The 17,544-nt window shown below is 42.1% G+C and overlaps 1 protein-coding gene across 2 annotated transcripts in view; it reads right to left on the reverse strand.

Annotated features, from left to right (window-relative positions):
• Window positions 1-17,544, reverse strand: part of LOC131243667 (187-kDa microtubule-associated protein AIR9) — a 108,702-nt gene that overhangs the window by 44,858 nt on the left and 46,300 nt on the right. For both annotated transcript variants that reach the window (XM_058243179.1, XM_058243171.1), the window contains exons 26-29: window positions 17,415-17,534; window positions 14,164-14,359; window positions 13,920-14,041; window positions 13,631-13,838 (exon numbers count right to left, since the gene is read on the reverse strand). In XM_058243179.1, the coding sequence (XP_058099162.1) occupies window positions 13,631-13,838; window positions 13,920-14,041; window positions 14,164-14,359; window positions 17,415-17,534 (646 nt within the window). The remainder of the gene's footprint in view (window positions 1-13,630; window positions 13,839-13,919; window positions 14,042-14,163; window positions 14,360-17,414; window positions 17,535-17,544) is intronic.

The following is a 17,544-nucleotide window of genomic DNA, read 5'->3' on the forward strand; positions in this document are numbered from 1 at the left end:
CCCGTAACAAGGTCGAAACAATTTTTTTTAAAGGTCGTTATGGCCACACCATTATGGAATAACTCGGCCACGACAGTGGAAGGATTACATCATGAGTACATGCATGGATAAGGTGTTTTGATGGACTTTCTTCACGGTAGGGTATACCGAAGTTCGTAAGATGGCATAGAATTATACATAGTACACCCATGAAACCCTAACTCCTTATATAAGATCATATTGCAAATAAGAGGGTGTAGAAACAAGAGAGCCCTAGAGATGTCCATGCGAGCTTAAGATTGCACATATGGTCGATGACTGAGGAGAGTTGTGGTCCATGGATCTCAGTACCCCAATAAGCCATGATCGTCACAAATACTAAGGACACATCTATAGACTGGATTATGAGATGTACGGTCATCTTGTGTGAGGGATTGACTTGGGTCAAGATGGACAGTCTCCACCATCAGGACCAACTTAGTGTTGGTGTGGCTTTTCCTTAACCTCACATAGGCGTGTATGTGTGGCATGGATATAAGATCCAGGGTTAGACCTTTGAATACTTACATTAGTAGGATCGAGTTCAAGTCAATAGCTCGGGATCCCATTAACTTGAACAATGTGATCAAAGTGATCAAGGGCTTGATGGCCATAGAATGGACCTCTTAAGAAGAGCTAAAGCTAATCAATTAGGATCATGACCCTTGCGTGCCCTCAGGTCTAAGGATCGATCATCTTTCATGCATCAAGAGAGAGTGAGTACCTTGGGGAGTTTTCTCCCATCTCCTTCACAAGTGTGTGATTGTGTGAGGTCCACTTGTGTGGACGGCATGCGTTTTCTTCAGCCCCTACCAAAGGTGAAGACAACAACTCGCCAACCTCTTCCACTTGGGATAGATCAGGGAGAAATCTACTAGCTTAGAGGATCGTCATCGACCATCGAATCGTTCCACATCGCAAGCGGTCATTTGAGGTAATATCTAAACGTCTATTTCATTTATATTGATTTAGAAATCTAACATGATCTACATAGGGTGATCCTACCAAACATTATTAGATGGCTTTTGTGAAAATATGTTCGATTTCATTGTGCACACACATGAAAAACCATCATGGATGCCACAGTTGTGAACCTATGAATGTGCAAGAGAAGAGCAAGGTATCCCATATCGGTATTAGTTGGCGTAACGGTGCCCACCGATACTGATGCAAATACAGGGGTGTATCGGTTATACGGGGGCGTAACGGCCCGTAACGGTGCAATTTTTTTTCCCAAAAAAATACGAAAAAATATGGATTAAATCCGGAATATTCTAAGCATTCCAAATATGCATTCATTTATAAATTGGAACATGTTTATAGTGGTGTAACGGTCCACTCTTTGGTGAGAAGCTGTATCGGATTGTCTGATGAATTTATGAACCAGACAACCTGGTATTGGCTATAGATATTTTATATTTAATTATTTTACTATCTAATATCAATATGAATTAATTAGAATTAATCTAATACCAAAATATCTCATATTTGTAGGTTTGGTGTATTACATACCTTGTGACTTGTGTACATTTTATTTCAACATACAATCTAGAGACTTTTATGTCCAATTATATAATTCATATATCTAACAAATTATATAATTTTTCCTAATAAATCTTAAGAAAAAATTTGAAATTATATTCAAGTAAATAGTGTCGTTGATTTAGAACTGATTTGGTGGACCATTTGATGCCCGCAATCAATCTTAAATTCATGCAATCTATTGGCACTTATCTCACTAATGGATTGGTGGATATTTATTAAACAATGATAAATGAAAAATATCAAATGATCATAATTCAAAAAAACAAGTGTTTGCAAATTAACGGTGAGAATCATTTAAACAATTTAATTTTGGAATTGTGACTTGGCAACAATAGTGCCATAATTTAATTTATTAATTTTGAGTTAATGTATGCCTCATGGACAATTTTTACGGCCATGTACATAGGGCCCACCATGATGTATGTATTGTATATCAATGACATCCATCTGTTTTATCAAATCATTTTAAGGCATGGTCCAAAAATAAGGTAGATCCAGATCTAAGGTGGACCACTAGTGGGTGAGGCCTTGAAATTGGGGTCCACCTTGATGTATTTGTATATCCATGCCGTCAATCTATTTTGCCAACTCATTTTAAAGCATGATCCAAAAAATCAGGTAGATTTAAATCTTAGGTGGACCACTAGTGAATGACGCACTGAACATAGGACCCACCTTGATGCATTTGTTGTATATCCATGCTGTCCATCCTTTTTGCCAACTCATGGTCCAAAAAATGAGGCAAATCCAAATCTTTGGTGGACCACACAATAGGGATTGAATTCCCACAATTAAAACTTATATTATTATTATTATTATTATTATTATTATTATTATTTGTTAATATTATTTTTTAAGTTGTGAACTTGTGCTTTCCTTGATCCATGTCCATGCAAACTTGTCAACAGTTTCAATGGTAAATAAACATTACTGTGGGTCATAATAGGTTTTTAACGGTGGGCATTCAATCCTACTGTGTGGTCCACTTGAGATCCGAATCTACTTCATTTTAGAGACCATGCATTGAAATGATCAAGAAAAATTGATGGGTGGCATGGATATATAATATAACACATAAATCAAGTGCACGGTGGACATTCAATCCTACTATGCGCGGTCCACTTGAGATCTGGATCTGCTTCCTTTTAGGGACTATGCCTTGAAATGATCAGGAAAAACAGATGGGTGGCATGGATATATAATACAACATATAAATCAAGGTGGGCCGCATGCACTAAAATAATGCAAGTGCACTAAGCGTCATACACTACAGACTACCGAAAAAATAAGGTACATACGTGGCTGTTTTATAGCCACGCCGGGCGCGGATTAGCTAGCTACAGGTTTGAGTAGCGAGACACGCTACTGAAGTGACGTTACCAAGTTCCGTGGGCCCCACCATAATGTATGTTTTATATCCACATCTTACATCCATTTTTAGAGATCATTTTAGGGCAATATGCAAAGAATGAGTTAAATCCAAAGCTCCAGTGGACCCCAACACAGAAAACTATGGGGACAGTGACGCCCACCATTAAAAACTTCTAAAGGCCACGAAAGTTTTAGATCAAGCTAATATCTGTGTTTTACCCTATTTCATGTCTTTTTTAACTTTTGAACGGGTTGGATTTCAAATAAAAATTATGGTGGGCCTTAGGATAGTTTCAACGGTGGGAATCACTCTCCCTACTGTTTTCTGTGGTGGGGTCCACTACATCTTTTTATCTACCTCAATTCTTTGGCTCATGCCCTAAATAATATCTCAAAATGGATGGACGGTGTGGATACAACACATACATCATAGTGGGGCCCACAGAACTTGGTGACGTCACTTCAGTAGCCGACTCGCTACTAACCTGTCAGTATCTAATCCGCGTCCGGCCACGCCCCCATTCATTTTTTTTGAGACTGCGACAGAGGGAGAGAGAAATGAGAGGGAAAAATAAAAATAAAAATAAAATAATGAGAAGAAAAGAAAGAGAAAACGAGAGAGAAGTTGAAAACGAGAGGGAAAAAGAAAGAGGGTGGAGAGGGAGTTGCACCAGAGGGGAAAGAAGAAGAAGAAGAAGCAGGAGGAGGAGTTGCAGCGCGCCGCGAGGAGCTGCAGCAGCGCCGTGATGAATTGCAGCAGCGCCGCGGAGAAGAAGAAGAAGAATAAGAGGAGGAAGAAGAAGAAGAAGAAGAGGAAGCGAGAATAAGGTTAGATTTTTTTTTTCCCATTTTTTTGTTCTTTTCTTTTTTTGTTTTTTCTTTTCTTTTTTCGTTTTTTCTTTTCTTTTCCTTTCCTTTTTTTTTTTTTTGTTTTTTCTTTAAGGGTTACTGCCCGTAACAACTGTTACGGGCTCGTAACGGCCGTTATGCCTTGTAACAGCCGTTACGGCCCCGTAACGGTCGTTTCAATTCCATTTTCTGCACCTCTCCGTTTCAGCCCCATATCACGTAACGGTAACTGCCGTTACCGTTACGTATCGGCCGTTACGGCCAAAACGTAACCGATTTGGGATACCCTAGAGGAGAGGGGAGAAGGTTTTCCCTCACTTCTTCTCTCTCTCTCCTCTTCCTTCTTTAATGGTGACGCCAAGGGGGTTTGGATGTCCAAAGCTCTCTCTCATCTCCCTCTACCATAGGATCTATTTGCAAATGAGTTGGGGGTTAGGGTTTCAAAGAGAGACTATTGTTACAGTGCTCCACTGCCCTATAGACTTCGATATTGCCTACTACATCTGAACTTGTGATCTTGCATATCTGTGTACTCAAATTAACCCAATCCCTCCACTAATCATGGTTATCCACCCTTGATTCAATACCCATGCAAATCAAGTGGTGGGCCACAGATCTCAACCATCGAATTACCATCAAGCACGCTCACAACTTTTTAATGGTTAAAACAAAAGATCAAAAGCTAAAACATTTAACAAAACATTTAAACCATTTAAGTGTTGGGCCCAACTAAAAAACAACTTGATGGATGGTTAGATCAACATAATATAAGCTATATGAGTGTTCTTAGGCAACTAGTGGATCCCATTTTGGATCATATGGACCTCAGTTGTATCCTGATGCATGCACCTAACCACACATACATACGAGCCATTGTAATTAACTTCAGACAGTGAGTCAAAGCACATCATATTTGGAACTTGAACTCTTCATATGTCCCTTATGTCTAATGATTAGTCAAAGCCAGTATATACACAAGTCGATCTAGACCAAGAATGATGGATTTTCTTTTAGATACTTCAATTGATCCTCCAATGTCAGCAAATAACGAGTCTAAAAGAAGATCCCATATCTATGAACAATCAAATTCATGGCATTCAAAAATAATAACGGTAATGGTGGGAACCATTACACAATAAGGGTCTATAACACCCATTTTGAAGGGAGAAAAAGGACCTGGAATAGGCATGTGACGATTGCAATGGCCATTACGGCCCAAAACGGACCAATACATTTTCTTCCTTTAAGAAAATTTTGGGGATGCAGGGCCATTAAGGTCATGATGGCCACCATTCCCGGTATTGAATGCATTGCTCACACTCCTATATGGGGTAGGGCAAAGGCATCCATTCATCGTTGAGCCCAATTGTGGAGACCGTCCATCCCGTCTCGTCATCGGTCCCCTCACATAAGATGACCAAAAAAGAATAACCACGGGCCCATCCTAAAACATGTTAGGTAGTCATGGAACAACAGGGTACCGAGATCCATGGAACACAATTGTCCCTTGACTAGTAACCGGTGTGCCCAAACTCAGGTACCCAAGGACAACAGAGGAAACCCTCTCCATTAAACCATGTTCACATATGAGGTAAACCCACATTAATTATGGCATTGATAACTCGTCCACATAAGACTCATGATTATCACGATTAATTGACAAGATCATCAATATCAATGGTAAAAGTTATCATTTATCTATAGATCACATCCACATTGGCTTTTCAGAGCACATAGCACTAACAACCCTTTAACATTTCAGATGAAAAAACTAACCATGGTTAGGTTATCAAAGCATATTTCAAAAGTGATATTTTTATCATGTTAAAGCTCCTATGTAAAGGCACATGGTTCAATGATCCAAGTCATTGATCTAATAGCCCCCACATGGATAGATCAAAGCCTAAAGATCCTTCTCATAGGACTCAGCCTTCGTTAAGTGTGGCTTGGATCTCAAATGAGTTCCAATCACCATAGAGTGAGAGACCCACATTACGAACGGTTCACATATCCTCATCCATGTGACCGTCCAAATCATCTAACATTGGTAAACCCATGTTGAAAGTAGTTCAGATCTCGCGCCAATGGTGAGACCAAGTAGTGGTTATATCTCCCAAAACTTGGAGGTTGCTTCTCGATCTTGGCAAGCACCTACAATAAGGGCAAAAAGGTCACTTCTCCTCTTTATATAGCGCAGGGGCAAAAAGGTCTTTTTAAACAATAGAAGTTGATTAAATGGCACTGTAACATTTATGTCATGAGTTGTCAATGGAGGGTTCTTTTCACTATACATGGAAAATGGAAGGGTTTATTTTGGGAATATGAATGAGTTGTTTGACTTGTAAACAAAAAGGGAGGGCACTATATGTTAAAACCCACTAACATCTAAGAACTGATGCAATCGCGAGAATCGAGGAAATCTAGCAGCTCAAAAGGGTCTCGAGATTAACAGAGATCCAGAGGGTTGAGGGTAAGCAGTCGTTCCCCTCAGGATGAAGGAGAACAGGCCAGGAGCAAATCTACAGGGCACTGCAAATACACTTATAGGGGGAGATCAGTGGTGAAAGGCAATAAACAACATGACGAATCACGCAAACAGACCTCGAAAAAACGAAATGAGGAGGGTGGATCCAAAGCTCCGTTGCTAGGCAAAGGAAAAGGCGTCAATGGAAAGGGCGTCAATGGAAAGGGCGTCAATAATGGAATAGAGAAGCGAGGAGAGAACGAACCAGGGGAGAAATGAGTTAGGGTTGACAGGAAAAGGGTCCCCCATAGTAGTAGACAAGGGGAAGGGGTACCACACTTGAGGAGTTCCCGACACTTCATCAAAGGCTATCAGGGAAGGGTGGCTACCAAACAACTTCTCCAGGGTTTTTGGTCGAGCAGGTGAAGTTATGGATGTGGCGATCCCTCAAGTTCGGGGTACAAATGATCCTCGCGACTTTGCCTTCGTGCAGTTGTGATCTGAAGAAGATTTGGAAAAGGCCATAAACATGCTTAATGGTGAAAGCTTCGAAGGTAGGAAGATGGTGCAACGTACCACGTTTGGCCCTGATGTCGTCAACAAGGAGGGAAAGGCAAAGGAAGGGAGGCTCACAGGCTGTAATGAGGAAGGGAAAGGTTATCTGGGGGGTATATGCAGGAGGTCGGAGGCCTGGATCTATCAAGGAAGCAGTTGAGAGTACTAACAACCCGCCTTTGCAAGAGATGAGGGGACCAAAGAAGGAAGGAGAGACAGGCCCATACCAAGGCAAGTGGGTGTGGAAGAAGGACTCATCGTCTGGGAAGGAGGTTCATGTCGATCCAAGGGTTGTCGACCATGCAAGGCGATTTTTGCATGGTTCGTTCTAATCAAGACTGAGGGGGCCCTCTTATCCCAAGTAGGGTATGGTTGAAGGTCTGTTGTGCCACGAAGAAATGTGACTACCAAATCAAGCCTCTCAGCACAAGGGCACTATAAACATTAGTCAAGCCAGGCACTAATCTCGATCATATGGTGATGGCAAGGGAAATGTTTAATGACGGCCCAATCCTATTTGTTCGGAAGTGGGAAGACGGCTCTTACTTCGGGACTAACATTAATGCAGGGGCATTTTCACACCGAGCTCGAGTGGGGTCGCTTGTGGGATGTAGGGGCACACTCCGGGTGGGCAGGGCCCACGTGGAGGTCTCGTGTTCGAGACTCCTCACAGGGGGTGATTAATGCGCATTTCACACCGGGTTTGAGTGGGGTAGCCTGTGGGATGCGGGGACACACTCGAGATGGGCGGCCCATGTGAGGCGGTACCCTTGTGATTTGGGGCACACGAGGGGGGTTCGGCCGAGGTCCTAACCCATGAGATGTGGGGCCTAGGCTATGAGATAAAAGGATTAATTAGTCATGCTCTAACAGTTCGAGCTTTTAGAGCAAGTGGTTAATTGTCCTGCATCAACCATCGAATGGTATCTGATATGGGGCATCCCTTTGGAGCTTTGGAATAAGGATGTTTTCGTAGCCATTAGTGAGTGTACAGGGGAAGTGTTGGACATTGATGAGGGGTCTGAAGCTGGTGAGGATCTCAATGCAGCGCGGTTGTGTATGAAAAGGAGAAGGGTGATCAGGGAACCGAAGTCCATAGATCTAACTATGGGTGAAATCTATCTCCAGCTGAGGGTGGAGATAGAAGAATCATGGGGATATCTGTGCCGATGGGGAGAGGAATGGAAGAAGAGGGAAGCTCAATGGCAACATGTCTTCCCCAGTAACGTTCCTCTTTCCAGTAGGCAGGGATGCAAGGTGTACATCACTAATGAAATCCCAGGAGCTCGAAGGACAGATGGAACGATCTCCAACTCTAGTCGATGCGAGGTGCTCTGTGGGAATATCGAGCAAGCACGCCACGCCCTTGGGCGATTACATGGAAATAGGAGGAGTATCACGTGGGAAGGTGGATGCCACCCGTGCAAGGGAGCTGTCAAATCCAACAGCTTTGGGTCAAGCCCGTGAGATCATACCCTGAATCAGTGTTATGTAGTAGCCTCGGGAGAGGCCAACGCTCTAGTTCAGATCCAGGACTCTCGTGCTTCGTCTGGGTCATTGACATGTGCCCTCAAGCCCCTCGTCACATCTCTGAATTCGAAGATCGTGCCACGTGTAGGTTGTTCATCGGCAGACGTTGACGTAGCACCTCGAGGAATTATAAGAGCTGAGATTAGAGACTCATGTCTACCACATGATTGGTTTGTGAATGGGCCGTTGACAGCTGGCGTGGCACATGTTTCGTCAAGTGAACTTGTGTCGAGAACGTTCAAAGTCCATATTCTTGCAGAGTTTTCTATAGTTCCTGATAAGAGATTTTTTTTTCTCCCATATGTAAGGGGAGGCCCGAGAGCCGCCCTTATGCGGTAGGACCTTCTCTCTTGTCCAGTGCCGGCGAAAGCCAATCGTTTTAGGAGGAATCCCTTGTTCCATACAACAATGAAGTCACATACATCATCTTTTCACATAGGCCTTCCCTATGCTAGCTTTCTCACTCCAGCACGCTGAGAGCAAATGGTTTAAAGAGGTTGTCCGCATCCTCATCGATTCAATTACCCAAGTTCTTCGATCAAGGGAAGTCCTCAAGGGAAGGGATGAACGACGTGGTTGAAGGAAGTGTCAGCATCGCTGAAGACTCCAAAGCTATGTCAATTGTTCCAGCTGAAACTATAGGTGAAGAGGCCTCGCTACGTTGTGGTGTCGACATGGAGACATTGGATGTTATTCCCCTGCAGATCTCGGCTGAAAGAGTGGCGTTTCCGGCAGAAGGAGAAGCCTAAATGGAAAAGGTATCCACTTTAGAAGACAGGGACAAGGGCATCGTTCTATCTGAAGAGACCAAGGACATCATCGACGGGGTGGGTAAGAAATTGGGGTTGTCTTTCCAAGCGTGCGATGAAGATGCTGTGATGCTCCAAATTTTTTACAAGAGAAGATACCTAGCTACCAAGATCATAACCAGACAAAAACAGAAAGGGCAGAGGGAGGCCATGAGGCTCAAAAGTATTGTTAACTATGAAGAAGGAAGCAGAGTCAGTGAGATCCTAATGGGCAAGAGAGTGAGGTCAGTATCCCGATGAATATTCTCAGCTAGAATGTACGAGGGCTGGGCTGCAAGGTAAAAAGGGCCCAAATCAAAGATATATGCAAGAAATCGAAAGCTCAAATCATTTTTCTTCAAGAAACCAAGCTAACCTCTTTTGACAAGGCGATTTTGGACTCTATTTGGGGGAAGAAGTTGAAAGACTATCTGGACAATGTGGGTTCTTTTCTTCTTCTTTTTTTTTTTTGTGGTTTGTGGTGGCTTGGAACACGGGCATATGGAAGTTGGAGGATAGCTGGCATGGTGACTTTTCAATCTCGGCGGTTCTTTCCGAAATTACGTCTGGCTTTAAATGGATTTTCTCTTCAATATATGGTCCACGCAAAACAGAGCAGAAAGAGAAATTTTGGGAAGAGTTGAGGACCATTTCAACAAGATGGTCGATCCCCTGGTGCATTGGGGGCTACTTTAATGTCATCATGTTCACATACAAGAAATCGCCAACTTCTCGATTAACCAAAAGCATGAAGGAATTCACGAGATGAATTCAGTGTTTTGACGTGGAGGATATTCCAATGCAAGGTGCTAAGTTTACATGGTCTAAGGGCCAGACCCCTACTATCTTGTCGCGCCTAGATAGGTTCCTAGCATCGCCGAATTCGATGGAGAAATTCCCTTTGGTTCAGCTAACAGGTCCTCCTCAAACTATATCGGATCACAGACCCATAGTTCTGAAGGCAAAAACAGACAATTGGAGGCACAAACCCTTTAGATTTGAGCTGATGTGGTTGGAAGCTAAGGGTTTTTCCGATCTAGTGGAGGCGTGGTGGCGGTCTTTCCAAGTGATAGGGTCAATGGGCTACAAAATCCATTAGAAATTAAAACTCCTGAAGGAAAAGTTGAAGGTTTGGAAGAGGGAGGCATTCGAAATCAGGGAGGTAGACCTTTTTGGTATCCTAGATGAGATCCACTCCATAGGTCTTAAGGAGGAAAGTGGTGAGCTGATGTTGGTAGATTATGTCTGATTATTCAAAGGTCGTAAGGGATGAAGAAATCAAGTGGAGACAGCGATCTAGAGCCCTTTAGCTAAAAGAGGGAAACAAGAATACTCGGTTTTTCCACAACATAGCTTCGGCAAGGGCCAGAAATAACAGAAATCGATCCTTGGCTATTGATGGCTCTAGGATAGAGGAGAAGAAAAAGATCTGCTTGGCAATTCTTGGATACTACCAAAATCTTTGTCTACTAATCATTGGGCTAAGCGAAGGTTAGATTACACACGGTTTGATAGTTTATCAAAAGATGCAGTTGCATCCTTAGAAAGTCCGATTACTGAATAAAAAATCAAAGCAGTTGTGGACAGTCTGGGTCGTGACAAGGCCCCTAGGCCTAATGGTTTTTCGCTCGCTTTCTTTTAGGTTTTCTGTAACACTGTGAAAGCAGACGTGGTCGACTTTATCAAAGAATTCTTCGTAAAAGGTAGACTTTCCACCGAGTTATGAGCTTCCTTCATTACTATTATATCCAAAATAGGAGTCGAAAGCTTGAACAACTATAGACCTATTAATCTCATAGAGAGTCCATATAAAATATTAGCCAAAGTTCTTGCTTCCAGATTTAGAGCGTCAGAAAAAATCATCTCCCCCAATCAAGGGGCCTTTGTGGGTGGACGCCAAATTTTGGACTCTGTTCTTATAAGCCCACAAGTGCATCAACTCCCACTTCCGGGAAAAGAAGGTCGGGATTGTATGCAAGCTCAATGTGGAGAAGGTGTATGATAATCTTGAATGGGAGTTCCTCGACTATATGATCGCAAGACTGGGTTGTTGAGAAAAATGGAGGAAGTGGATGACGACGCGCATGGCTTCCCCTATCTATTCAGTGTTAGCGAATAAGTCTCCAAAAGTATTTTTCAAACCCTCCCAGGGCCTTAGACAAGGGGATCCGCTTTATTTTTTGTCGCAGAAGCCTTCAGCTAGTTGCTGGCAAAAGACAAGAAGCTAGGCTTCTCAGGGGATTCCTCCATTTTGTTGATGACACTAATTTTCTATGAAGCGGATCTTTCATGGTTGACAATTTGAAGAAAGTTGTTATCTATTTCAAAGTGGTCTTTAGTTGAAGATCAATGAGGTCAAGAGCGAGATGTTGGGTATCCACCTTTCTATAGCCGAAACCGCATGGTTGGCATCCTCGTTTGGATGCAGAGTTGGGTTGTTTCCATCAACTTATTTGGGGTTTCCGCTATGCATTGGCAAACCAGCCAAGCACATGTGGGACAAGGTGATTGAGAGAGTTGAAGAAAATTACCTTCGTGGAAGATTCAAAATCTATCCCATGGACGTCGTCTTACGCTCATCGAGTCTGCTTTCTCCAACATGCCTACTTCATGTTAATCTTCAAGTGTCCCATATCGGTGCACGAGAAACTTAACAAACCACGTAGAGACTTCTTTTTTTTGGAAGGGATTTAATGACGGGTTCAAGTTCCACCTTCTCAAGTGGAAAGAGGTTTGTAAACTAGTGGACCAAGGCGGTGCGGGAGTGCGAGGCCTTTGTAGCATGATTGAAGCCCTTCTACACAAGTGGTTATGGCGATTCGGTACTAAGGTGGGAAGCTTTTAGCGCAAGTTGGTGGCAGACAAGTATGGCCTCCAAGAATGGGAATGGGAATGGGAGACTAAGAAATCATCGCTCTATTGGGCTTCTCACATCTGGAATTGTATTGTGGCTCGGCGCTTAGTGTTCCATCAACATTAGGGGACGGATCTAGAATTCATTCTTGGGAGGACCCTCGGTGCAGAGACACTCCTTTGAGACAAGATTTCCCAAGATTGGCTATTCTTACTGTCTTCTGATATATGCGTAAGGAACTACTACTCTAGAAGTGGGCTCACCAACTCTTGGGCCCCTCCTTGCGGGAGGAAACTTTCTGATGCGAAAATGGAAGATTTCATCGCCCTCTTATGCCGTCTTCAAAATGTCATTCCATCAACAGACCAGGATTCTTTGATTTGGAGTGCACATAGTTCGGGACGTTTTTCTGTCAAATCACTCTACAAGTTGATCAATGCCTCAAAGGGAGTTGTTGCTGCTCAAAAGGAGCATACCTTTCATTTCTAGTCCTACGGAGCCCGGCCCAAGGTGACTACGCTCACATGGCTTGTGGGAAGGAAACGGGCTTTTACTATAGATAATCTCCAGAAGAGATCGATGCACATCCCAAACATATGCTATCTTTGTTTGTAAGACACGGAAACCGTCAATCATTTGCTTCTGTCATGACTGTTCTCTTCCATGGTGTGGGAGAATCTTCTTGTCGGGCATGAGGTGCCGTGGGTCATGCCGGGATGTGTTTCAACACTCCTTTAGGCTTGGCATGGGGTTGGAGGAGGTAAGCTCGATCAAGCCACGTGGCGCCTTTCCCCGTCGGCTGTGTGGTGGGCTGTTTGGGGGGAGAGAAGCAGGACTTCTCAGAATGCCTCTAGGTCAATTGAAGCGGTGGTGGAGGTGGGCAAAGTGGCTATTTGGGAGTGGGCTGTCTCTCGATAGTTTTTTTTTCTCTTGGGTCCACCGTTCAAGGCAGTTGTTGGGGTTGATGCTGTGTTTTCTTTTCTTTGTATTCTTTTCCTGTGCAACCGGGTACACTTTTTTAATAAAATCATCTTTAACTCTCCTTAAAAAAAATCTGATAACAAAAAGGCAGATAGACAACAAAGCCAGCCTGCACATTCTTGGACAGCAAAGCCCATCTCTTCACCTCCATGATCATAGAAGGCAATTTTGCCAATTTAGGATAGGGCCGTGGGAATCATCGATTTGGTGGAGGAATCAAAGACTTATGTGCTACCATCATGGTTTCCTTTTCTCGTACGCATAGAGAAGCCAAATTTGATGCCAATTCCTTGGCTATGGAAGTCTCTCTCAGTATTGCAAGCAACATAATCAGGTGATGGTTTGTGGATAGTCTTGTTGGGGCCTGATTTTGCTTATGGCATCATTGCTATAACTTTGTATCCTGGCCTTGTACCTTTGAATTCTTTTAATAAAAGTTCCAGTTATCCACCAAAAAAAAAAAAAAAAATCCACTAAACACGATTAGTTATAACTTAATTACAGACTACGACTAATAAACCCATTGGCTATTGTATGCGGCTTAAAATGCTAATTTCAAGGGGACAACCAATTAAATATCAGATGGCATTTTCACTAGTGCCAAGGTCGCAATACTAACCGGACAAACAACAACTTTCTAACTGACAGTAAAATATAGTGGGAAGGAATAGTTACCCAAACAACAAGCGACAATTGTAGTCATCATCAGTAACTTTGTAGGTGTTAGAGTTAGCTCCATTAATGAGAATAATGGTCCCTTCATTAGTTTCTCTGTACCAGCTAAATAGGCTTGATCCCTCATATCCACCATAATACTCTCCTTCTCCAGAATATACACCAGAAGACAACTCAGAAATATGAACATTGGAAACTACGGGAAGAGCTGCATCATATAAATCAGTTAGTACGTGTTGGCGGATGAGTCAATTTGATGAAGAGAATCGAGACCTGAACTAGAATGTACCAGGATTGACTGGATGGTCACTAATTGCAACCAGTGGCTCTCCACGTTTCCCATCAGCACGAGTGGGCACCCAATACAAGGCCAAATAAGCTCCCACGTCTACTAGCGATGGCTTATATGACCTGTTTCAGTAATCGATGAAAAAGATAATCACAAAACACACGTCCATTATTAGAAATTTAATATATAATTTGTTTTGAGAAAGTCAATATAACAATTTGTTATAGCACAGTAAAGAACTTACAAAGTTTTTCCTATAAAAAGTACATCTTCAGAAGCATCAGACATATTCATCAGCTCAGATCCCTGCAACTTTCTCCTACTTCTGTACCAGGCATATTCCCCATTGCCTTCCTGTCCACCATAATATGATTTCTGTGGAACCACTTCTTTGTCCTCGCAACTATCTAGAATGACAAGTTCAAGACCCAGAGGATCCGCTGTTGCAAAGAATAGTATGAGATACAAAAAGATTATTACAAGCATAGTGAATGCTATAGGATAATGTGTGCTAGTAGTTACTACATGGTTCTGACTGTTTGTATCAGGCGTATCAGCCGGCCAGAAAACCAATACAATACAGGTTCAGGAAACAGCCACAAGGAATGAAAGTAAGAGAACTAGGTATTTAGCAAGTGGTGACATGGATCTGAATGGGGGCTTATACATTAAGAATGCAAAAGTGTGAATGCCATATTGTATCCTATAATAACTTGTAGAGCCTCTATTTGGGAGTTGGCTTCCTTCTTTTTTTCTTTCATTTATCACTAAATTTCAAGCTGCTAACCCAACGAGGTTTGGGCGAATGGTCTTCACCGTAGGTTTGCTCCCTATAGGTGAGGGTTCGATTCCCCTCCTTGGCTTTACCCGATACACGTGGTTGTGGGTGATTGCGTGCATCCGCAGAGATTAGTCTCACTTCAAAAAAGAGGTGGGGACACCCTGTGTCTTCAAAAAGAAAAAAATCAAGCTGCTACAAAATTCCAAGGGTTCTCCGACTAGCTATTGGTTAAATTTCTTTCTTCAGTGTATCGAGGCCACAACTAAAAAACAAATAGCAGATAAAATTCATATTTAGGTTTTTACATAAAGGAGACTGATCAATTCTTAGATATTAGCCAGTGTTCGAAATATCAGTATCGCACAATGTATCATGCCCTTGGGATACAGATACGTATCGGTTATCGCATGGGATATATCATTTGTATCGCATAATTTATCGCACTTTTTGGGAAACATGGGGAAACATTAGGAAAATGGTTGAATTTTTCAATGAAACTTCAGGAATTATTAAAAAAGACCTTAATACACACTTTTAAATTATAAAATCTCAAAAAAGAAGTGCACATAATAGGTTTCCTTTGTATAGGGTCCAAGCTATGCGTTGTCCTATTGAACTAAGACAACTATATTCAGTGTCCACCCCATCCATTTGTTTTTCCATATCATTTTAGGACATTATCCAAAAATTGAAGCAGATCCAATAATTAGGTAGACCATACCATGGGTAACAATGGTGATTGACCATTAGTGGGCCACAAAAGTTTTGGATCAAGCTGATAATTGTTTTTTCTCTTCATTCAAACTTATGTGAAATTATCAGTAGATTGGATGCCTAATAAAATATAGGAAAAATTAAGATGCACCCTAAGAAGTTTTTAATGGTACCGTGTTCAACTAATATGGTTTCCTTGAGTATAGTCCACCTGATAATTGGATCTTTTTAATTATTACGATCATGTTGTAAAATGATCTGAAAAAACAGATGGATGGAGTGGACACAGAATACACATGTCAAGTTGGGCCCCACGGTACAGTTGTATGGTCTTGGGTGAGGCGGGGTCTCACCTAATCCACTCCTATAGTACTGAGTAAACTTATTGGGTCCACCGTAAATGTACATGGTTTATCCATGCAGTCCATCTATTTTTCCGGCTCATTTTAGGGGTTGAGCACAAATTTGAAACATATCCAAAGGTCAAGTGGACCATACCACATACCGCAGGAAACAATAGGAATAATGATTTGCACCGTTGAAACCTCCCTAGGGCCTACAGTGATGTTTATTTTTCATCCAACCTCTTCGTATGGATAAAGGAAAAGGAAAAATATCAGCTTGATCCAAAACTTCTTTGGCTCCCAAGGATTTTTTTAACAGTAGATGTTCAATTCACACTATTTTCTGTGGTGTGGTCCACTTTAGCTTTGGATATGCTTCATTTTTTGGGCTAAAAATCATAAAATTATATGGTAAAATGGATGGATGGAGTGGATAAAATACATAAATTATGGTGGGCCCCCACAGAGTTTATGTAGTACACTACTCACTATGCCCGCTTCCCACCACACTACGAAGACGACGGGCAATGACGCTACTGCAACTTGAGTGGTACGAACGGTTCAAAGTTACATGACCCCACAATAATTTATATATTATATCTACACCATTCATGCATTTGGAGAGATCATTTTAGATCATGAACCCAAAAATGAGCCATATTCAAAGCTCAAGTGGACCACACCACAAATAGCGGTGGGGCTGATTGTCACCTTTAAAATATTCGTAGGGCCCACCAAAATGTTTTTTTTCCATCCAATTTGTTCATTAGGTCACACAGACCTGGATGAAGAGGAAAAACAAATATCATATTGATCCAAAACTCTGATGACCCCAAAAGGGTTTCAATGGTAAACATTTAATCTCCCACTCCTGTTTGCAGTGTGGTCCACTTGATTTTTGGATCTGTCTTATTTTCCGGCTCAAGCCTTACGACGAGCTTGCCAAATGGATGAACAGTTTGGATATAACACATACCTCATGATGGGACCCACGGAACTTGGCAACGTCAACACACCAGTCAACTCGATGGTGTGCGGTACACCAGCCAACTCCATTTCCATAAAAAAGGGCTCGGACGCCTCTTTTTTTCAAAGCATAGAGGGTTCCGGCCTTTCAGAACCCTAAAATCTTTCCTAAATCTCACGTATCTTTGGATTTTGGTGAGGATTTTAGCAAGGATTTCACCCAAATACTTGGATTTCTCCAGATTTCGATCGATTTCTCTTCCAAATCGGAGATTTTGTTTGCACCAACCTACGGACGACGCTTTGATTTGAATGGCGCACCAAAGGGAAGCTTTCGATCATGCAATCTCTTGTACAGGTATCAAAATCCACCTATTGAAAGTTTCTCTATATATTTTTTTAATTTTTCCATTTTTTTTTTTGGATAATGACACTGTCCCAAACGATATTTGGTGTTTTTTCTTTTACTTGGTATCTTACGACGATACATCGTGCGATATCGACGATATATCGTGCAATATCTGGATTTTGGGATTTTTTTTAATCTTCCGGGGGTTATCGCGCGGGTTTCTGTCTCGTTAGGGGGCGATAACGATAATATCAGCCGATAGTATCGATATTTCGAACACTGATATTAGCAAAATAAAGCCCAAACATATGGAGCATTTTCGGATCAAAAGCACCACTTACCAGGAGCAATAGCATCTGAGACAATGCTCTTGGGAACTCCTCTCAATCCATCCATACGGACAGGGGTGTACACAAGCTCAATGCATTTACCCACATCCTCCAAAGTCAAATCCAGAAACTCTGCAACGAG

The sequence above is a fragment of the Magnolia sinica genome, chromosome 1, assembly GCF_029962835.1.
Source record: "Magnolia sinica isolate HGM2019 chromosome 1, MsV1, whole genome shotgun sequence".
Taxonomy (NCBI): domain Eukaryota; kingdom Viridiplantae; phylum Streptophyta; class Magnoliopsida; order Magnoliales; family Magnoliaceae; genus Magnolia; species Magnolia sinica.